Here is an 8,493-nt window from a genome sequence, read left to right as displayed (position 1 = left end):
AAAAATTTCACTTTTAAAAGTGAATAAGTGAAATATCTAAATTTTAGTGAAATAAAAATTTAAAATGTTCGAGATTCGAACTCCAGCTCTTACATAATATTATATGTGATATCTGAGCTAAGCTTGGGGGACGCATCAAATTAATTTATTTATATAAACATGTTGAAGTATTTTACAAAGGAGGACCACTTAAATATATGTGCTTCTATTGGATTCATTTATAAAGTAAGTTTCATCATGCATTTGTTTTTCTCTACTGGTCCTAACTTTTTTTTTAACAAAGACTCTACTGGTCCCTAACTTATACATGGCTATGCTTGCGCTAGTACTCTTTACTCTCCTTTCCTTAACAATGTTATATCAATGTAAAATATTTACTGACTTTGCTGATGAATAATTTCAGTCAGAAAATTTGGCTGACCATATTTAGTGGAGTATATTCTCTCAACTACATCTTTACATCTCAAAGTTTAAGAGGTGGAATTCTCTTCATTTTCTATTCTTTTCATTTCGTCCATTACTAAAGTTTTTAAATATTTTGAGGTTTATAAAAGATATTTGGACCAATTTAATATCACATTTTTGTATTTATATTTTAAAATTATATAATAATGAAGAAGATGAAAAAAAATAGGAAATGGAGAGGATCTTAACTCAAAGTTTAAACTTTGAAACATTATTTAAGAAAATTCAAATACATTTTATTGGAATTAATGATTATTGGTAATTAACTCTTTTATTATTATTATTATTATTATTATTATTATTATTATTATTATTATTATTATTATTATAGCTGGCGCTCACAGAAAAGGAAGAAGTTAGAAGTAGGCAGTGTCACAGTCACATGTTGTGACTTGTGATGGTGATAATATAAACCTTAAATAAATAATTAAATTCTTATAAAAAAGTATAAGGAAAAAACTATTCACATTGAAATAGATCATCATCGACATCGTGAGAATAAAATATTGTTGTATGTGCGTAGAAACCACACATTATAAAATACACATGCACATATAGTTAAATACCAATATACTTGCTTCAAAATTTTTTTTTTACCAATATACCATTTGGTGGCCCAATTAGGTCAATATATAGTAGAAAAAATATTTCTAGAGGCTTAAAATAATTTGTCAAAAAAAAAAAAAATAGAAATACTGGTGTTACAAACAAGTGTATGAACATTTTTTTACGGGATAATAATTATAAACATATTTTTTTACTTGTTAATTTAGTCCTTCAGAAGTCCACTAGAGATATTAAGCGAGGAATTTTTGGCTTAGCGAGCCAACAAACTTCTGTTTTGACAGTTAGGAGTTAGTTTTTGTTGTACGGTTGTTATGCGTAGTTAGTTAGAGTGGTTATTGGGTTGATAGTTAACTTGTCTCACAAGTTACCTCTCTTTAGCATTGTACTCTTCACCTATATATAAGTGCTTCTGTTGTTAATAAAATTACGCTTTTTCTTAATCAATTTCATATAATTGCTTTCACATTAGTATTTCATTCAATCACCTTCATAATCTTTGTTCATAGTTAACGGTTAAAACCCAACAAAAGCGACAACAAAATAGATTGATCAAGTTCAATAGTCATGGTCTAGTTCTTGCAAAATAGAGGAGAAATTGTAGGTTGTGGTGAACTTATTTTGATGGAAAATGGATTAAAAGACTATATTAATATAAGATTGAAACTTGTGATTTCCTCTAAGCTAAAATGTGGAGTTTATACCTTGGTGTTGGAGATGGTTTGACAAGAGAATGTACCTCATTTCGTTGTGAAAAGCAATTTTAAGATTCTTATAGATATGAACTCCAATAATTACAAGTTTTAACGAGAAAATCTCATTAATTTCGTAATTTTCTTAGTTTCAGATATGACAGATCCAAATCAATCATACTTATCGTAAAGACAATATTAGCTGGATGTACTAATTGAGGCTAGCGAACTTGAGCATTTCTTTAGGTGATTTAGAGGTTATATATCGTTTTAGAGAACCCTCCTAATGAAAATCAAAAGTTATTTTTTGATGATATTTCTAAAATTTGGTTGCCTAAGAATATTTGTGTAATTTTTTTCCTTAATTTGGGCTATATATTAACGTGGTGTCTAATTCTATATTTCCTCCATCTCTAATTATAAGTATTAACTGTGAACAAAATTGTCCTTCTTCTTTTAATTCTGAATGAAGAAATTCATGCACACGACACATAATGCAAGAAATTATTGGAAGATACACCAATCAAATAAAATAAAGCAAATGCCAACATGTTTTAGACGCACTAAATAAAAAATTTAATTAAAAAATATTTTTTAATACTTCTATCTCAAAATATATAAAAAGTTATTTTTTTAAAAAAATTCTTAAATACTGTATAACTAATTGAGTTTTGCTTAAATTTTATTCAGCCTATAACTTCAAATTTTAGTTGTTTAATAATATTTGAAATTTGAGAACCTTCTTCCTTGTCTAACTATGAGTTGTTTGATCGGGATTACACACAGTTTCCGGTTATAGGATGATGCAATAACTAATTTATACCGTTTGATCTAAATTATAAAGTCAGAATGTAATATAATCAAAAAAATTTACGGCCGAAATTATTAAAAAAAATCTAATTGTATATACTTTTAATGCAACAGTGGATCTTGGTCCGTAACCGTAAGTAATAGGACTTGGATTAGGTACGGTTAGCACCTCGTGACTGCATATTATCAGTGAGATCAAAATTATTTGATTAAAATCAAACAGTTTAAATTTAAAAGTAAAAAAATTATTATATTTAAAAAAATTAAAACTATATTTAAATAACCTCGTGACTTGCATCTTGTACTGATTTCCGCAAAGTAATATGTTTATCTGGAAAAGAAAAATAAACTAGAATTATGCCTAAACAAGAAAGCAGTTATCATATATTTTTTTTCCAAAAGTTGAAAATCTTTCAAGCAAGGATCTAATTTCTTTGACCAGATTTAGTAATTAATCTTTTTCTTGTGTATATTGGCTTATAGTGTATATATGGTTGGTGAATGAGTCTATTAATTCAATAATTCAGGCACGATATAATAATGTGTATTCACTAGTGGGAAGCAGAAGATAGTGTTGACATTACAAAATCTACCACACTATCCACTTTGTGTTCTTATGTGTGTGTATAAAATTTAACCCTCCATGTTCAAATCTGACAAACTTTAGCTCTGCAAGTCCACATTCTTCTCCATGATCACAAAAAGTCTGTCTAAATGAACCCCACAAGTTTGAAATCTCATTCCCCCCACTTCCATTTATTTATAAAATCTTCTAGACTATGTTTTAATATTTCACCACTTTGATTTAAGAAAAAAAATATTTCACCAATTTCCATGCAACAAACCACTTATTTTAACCTAGTATATAACTTTTTGTATGGTAGTATATTTTAGCCTATTTAATAGTGGCATACTAAATTTAGTAATAGAAAATATATTTGAAGATTAAACTATATATAACTTTAGATTAAATAGTTTTTTCTATCGTGAGCAAAATTTGTAAATATTAAGAAGTTTAAAATAGTAAATTTTTATTAAAATTTATGTATTTTATAACAAATATATAAATTTTCAATATATAATTATTATTTTTCAATAAAAATTAACTTTAACATGTGCAATATTACACTTGTTAAATAAATCTATGATTAGTGTTCTTCACATATCAGAGTTTGCCCCTGACATAACACCAATACATATATTTTATTTAATTTTTTATTATCAATATCGACATAACAGTGTCATATCTGACGTATTTTGTGACTCATGAGCTAATTAACAAAAGATGCATTGCAAAATGTTTTTGTAATGTTTTTGTAATTTTGGATGATAGTGGCCCACATTCAAACACTCAAATGTCTTTTTACTCTTGGTAAAAAAAAAAAAAAACATAATTTTTTAAGCTGAAATATTTGTCCTTAGGACTAGCAAGGAAGGGTAAAAAAACTCTATTATGAGCTTACTCTTACCTCATATTGATCTCATTCTTTCTTGAACTTGTGACAACTGTTTATAGTTGCTCTCTCTGACAACAAAGATAAGAGTGCTCATTTTTCAGTACCTTCTCACAAACTGAGATAGCAAGAGAGAGAGAGAATCATAAGCACCTTGAAGAATACTTTATGGAGCATCACATTGAGTAGTCCTTGAAATGCTCAAGTTTTTCATCCTTAAATCTCCACTAGCATTCATTGGAGATTGAGTTGACCAAATATCAAATTTTCAGCATAAGAAAGAAGATTTAATTAATGGGAATCCAGCAAAAGAAGTTCATTTCTTTCCTTTTTCAAGCATGTATTTTTTTGTTCTTATTTCCTCTTCTTAGTACATCACAAGACCACAAGGATATTATAAGTAGTAGTCATTCAACAAACAAAGACAATCACATTAAGGTATATCTCATTTCTTTTGCATATTCTCCTTGCTTTAATTTTCAATCTTAGGAGTAAATCTTTTCTTTCATAAGTATTAATATTGTATCTTAGTCGATGAAGTGTTAGCTCAGTGCGTAAGAGTTTGACATTTTAATTTTAAGAGGCTGAGTTTAAATCTCTTGCAAATTTTTTATTAGCGTCGTTTTAATTAATAATAATTTTTTTTTATAAAAAATATATTGTTTGTGAAGCTAACATATTTTTTGTGATTGTTTCATATATGAAGATGAGTTCAAGACTTCAATTTGAAATTACATTACATGGTTTTCTCTTGTGGGCTTCAATGGGATTCTTGATGCCTATTGGTATACTTGCTATTAGATTATCAAACAGAGAAGAAAATCCAAGGTGGCTTAGAATTTTATTCTATGTTCATACAATTTTTCAGGCAAGTTTATCTAAATTAAGTCTATATGTTACTTTCTAATGCTTACTATTATTGGATTATTTTCTTTTTATTTATAACATCCAATTATGTTTATTATTTAATTATACAAAATAAAAAAAATAGTATAGAGAATCAAATTCATTCTTTAAGGAGTAAAAAGTTAGAGTGAGTGCAGAATAAGCTAAAGGATAAATTAAAGTGTCTTAGATTAGGAATTAGGATATTCTGTGGTTATTTTTAGAACCTTTAAGTGGTGAAAGTTATGGAAGATGGTTGCTATGGCCCAAATTTGGATCTGTCACTGTTTTAAAATTACTTTTATTAAATAAGTTGTCCCATTGGTTAACTTTTAATGATGGCATGCAAAGGAAGATAATATCATTATAGATTAGCAAGATTCTATATTTTTAGTTAATTTAGTCTAAAGCTTATTAGTTACTAATAAGATCATGTAAGAGTGATTACTTCTTTATTGACAAGGACTATAATGGAAACTTTGAGGGTAAGAAAGGAATTTTATAGAATAATTAATCTTCTATCACATTTTTGAAGTACAGCCTGTGAAGACAACAATGAAATTATGTTGTTGCTTGTGATACTAACCAAGGCTAAGGCTCAACTTTAAATAAAGACCTTAAATAATAATAAAATCTCATTATTAACAAAAACAGAGACGACATTGACACTGACACAACGACGCTGATAATAATTTACAAATAAATAGAACTTTATATAACTACTTGTGTTGGTGTTGGATACCAGACACATTCAAATTAATGTGTCAGTGCTACATAGAATATAATTGACTTATTTAAAACGGTATGTTGTAAAATTTTGGATTTCTATTCAACAGATGGTTGGTGTACTTCTTGCAACAGCAGGAGCAATCATGTCTATAAAAAATTTCAACAACCTCTTCAACAATAATCATCAAAGATTAGGGGTTGCACTTTATGGTGTTATCTGGCTACAAGTCCTAGTTGGTATCTTCAGACCCCAAAGGTAAAACATTTGAATTCCCTTTTATTTAGAAAATGTGCACCTACATGATTTCGTTGGTCGGAACAATGCTCAACTAACATTTACTTATCTTCTGATCAAACTTCAGAGCACCGGAGTCCCCTTTCTAATAACTAGAGATCAGTTAACGGAGACATAAAAAACATGATTTTGCTGGTTAAGCCATATTCATGTTGACCTGAAATCCAAAACTTATACCTTAAAAACCGCATTTTGTTATCATTTAAACTTGAGTGCGCACTTCCCCCATACGAGAAGTTATGCTCTCGATTGAGAAGTAAACACATATTGCATTTTACTTCATTTAAATATAGTCAAACTTCTTATGCATATTTTTTCCTCAACGTATCATTCTCAATATCATTAACATATAATGAATCCCTACAATAATCTACGAGACAATAAAAGATAAAATAAAAAATTTCGGACGGAATTTTAAAGTCGGAAAAAAGTGTATTTAAAATTTTATTTTATTTGTTTATTTTTAACAGGGGATCCAAAAGAAGAAGTGTGTGGTTTTTTGCACATTGGATACTTGGAACTGCAGTTACATTCTTGGGTGTTCTAAATGTATATATTGGTTTAGCAGCCTACCATGAGAAAACATCAAAAGGCATAACGACATGGAATATACTTTTCACTATTCAAATATCATTAATTGTATTTTTCTACCTATTTCAAGAAAAATGGGTCTACATACAAAAACAAAGTGTGATTTTGAGCAATGAAGAAAATGTTCAAATTGAAAAAAAGGAGATTGTATTGAAGGGTGAAACTTGTTAACAACAATGGTTGATCCAAATTTCAACATAGTATATACAAGTGTTTTGAAACATATTATAGAGTACTAGTGAATGTAAATTTTTCATTCATTTAGGATAAGAAACGATTCCTATTGCTTTTTTATTAGGAAAGACATAGCCATTCAAAGATTGTAAGATAAATATTTGGTGACTTGAATATTATTTTTTTCTTGGTTCAGATGCAAATTCAAGAATTTAAATTACTAATTCTTGGAGATCAGAAAATCAAATATCCAATATGTACATACTACATAGTTGTTGAGGTGGTATTCATGATTATTTTACAATCCTTGATATTGTAGACAAGTGCAGTTGATGCAAGACACTGTGGATGATGCTTATTATCTACTATGTCTAATCTTGCCCACAACATAGTGTGGGAAAATGGTGGAGGAAAGTAAATGTTAACAGTGAAGATTATTCGTAAAGAGCAAATTCATCAATTAAGTCTTCATATTGTATGTTCTCCAAGACTTCAACAACTTCAATTTTGAAAAAAAAATAAAAAAATTCTCTAAGGAAACTATCACAGAAATAGTCAGCAAAATTGTAGTCGTCGGCGAGCCAGCGTAGCTTATTCTATGATCCGTCGCCAGAAGCTCTTGGTTTGTTCACATCAATCCCGTTTCTTCTATACCATGTCTTGACCTCCATGTTTGTGATCAGAGTTTGAGTGTATCACTGTTGCGGTTTCAGGTGTTGCTTCCTTTTCTCTTTAATTGATTCTCTGATGGTTTTTAGATCTGCCGAGGTATGAAAGTTTTAAGGTTGAAGGTTTCGCTCCGATGTCGTTTTATTATCCATCTCGGTACCTATGATTGATTATGACTATTGTGAAATCCTCATCATCCATTATGTTTGACTCTAAATTGGTTGGCTCGAAAGGGTCGTTACTGTTTGTTGTAGGAAGTTGATGGTACGTGAACATGTTTCTGTATTGATGATCAGTTCTTTCGCTAGCTTATACTCTACTTGGTACTCAAATGTCCACATATACATGCTCATTTGTTTCGATTGACTAGGATTTGAGGTTTCTCTAGTTTTAGATTTTCTTATTTTTCTTATCATTTTCTTCTTTCTTTCTTTGTTTTTTTATTTCTTTCCTTTCCATGTGTTTTGGTTTGGTCGCCCAATATTGTTGTATTCTTTTTCTATTTTCTTTATATATTATTGTGAGAGTAGAGGATGAAGACTTTTCGGAGTTCCAATTTTGTTGGGATGTTCAAATTTTCTTTTGATACCTTCTATCTCTTCACTTATAAAAAACAAATTAAGATGATTTGTTACAAAATAAATAATTAAAATAGGACAATAATAATAATAATAATAATAATAAATTTAAAATATAATTATAAACATATAAGATAAGTTGTTGAATAAATAATACACTAAGAAAATTTACTATGAAGAAATATGCATGTGATGTATAAAATATATATTGAAAGTCAAATAATTTTATTTATAATGAGATTTTAATTATGTTTCCTCCCAAGCGAAATGCTTAGGTTTTGATTTTTTTTTGGAAACTCACTTAGATAGTATCGTATACTCCGAGTTAGAATCCTCTTTATTTTTAATTATTTCTATTTCTTCTATTACTAACGTTTTTAAATATTTGTGTAAAAAAAAGTTTTAAATATTTTTTCTTTCATAATAGTGCACATTGAAGGACTAAAGAGTAACTTGTCAGCTATTTATGTGTCCGGTTGGAACCAAATCACACCTTGAGTTTAGAACTTAAGAGTTTTATAATTATGTTGGAATTTTTTTTTGTCTAAATGTTGTAATCTTTTAAAGTTTAATTATCTTGTGTGTCA

At 28.5% G+C, this 8,493-nt stretch overlaps 1 protein-coding gene across 1 annotated transcript; it reads left to right on the top strand.

Moving 5' to 3' along the window:
- Positions 1–3,991: 3,991 nt before the first annotated feature.
- Positions 3,992–6,896, top strand: LOC123917242 (cytochrome b561 domain-containing protein At4g18260-like). The gene is made up of 4 exons (XM_045968912.1): positions 3,992–4,423; positions 4,692–4,853; positions 5,707–5,855; positions 6,365–6,896. The coding sequence occupies exons 1-4, from the start codon at positions 4,280–4,282 to the stop codon at positions 6,654–6,656; spliced, it is 747 nt and encodes a 248-aa protein (XP_045824868.1). The 5' UTR covers positions 3,992–4,279; the 3' UTR covers positions 6,657–6,896.
- The last annotated feature ends 1,597 nt before the right edge of the window (positions 6,897–8,493 follow it).

This window comes from Trifolium pratense, linkage group LG3 (genome assembly GCF_020283565.1).
Source record: "Trifolium pratense cultivar HEN17-A07 linkage group LG3, ARS_RC_1.1, whole genome shotgun sequence".
NCBI classification, from domain to species: Eukaryota; Viridiplantae; Streptophyta; class Magnoliopsida; order Fabales; family Fabaceae; genus Trifolium; species Trifolium pratense.
This window is presented reverse-complemented; position numbering and strand designations above follow the sequence as displayed.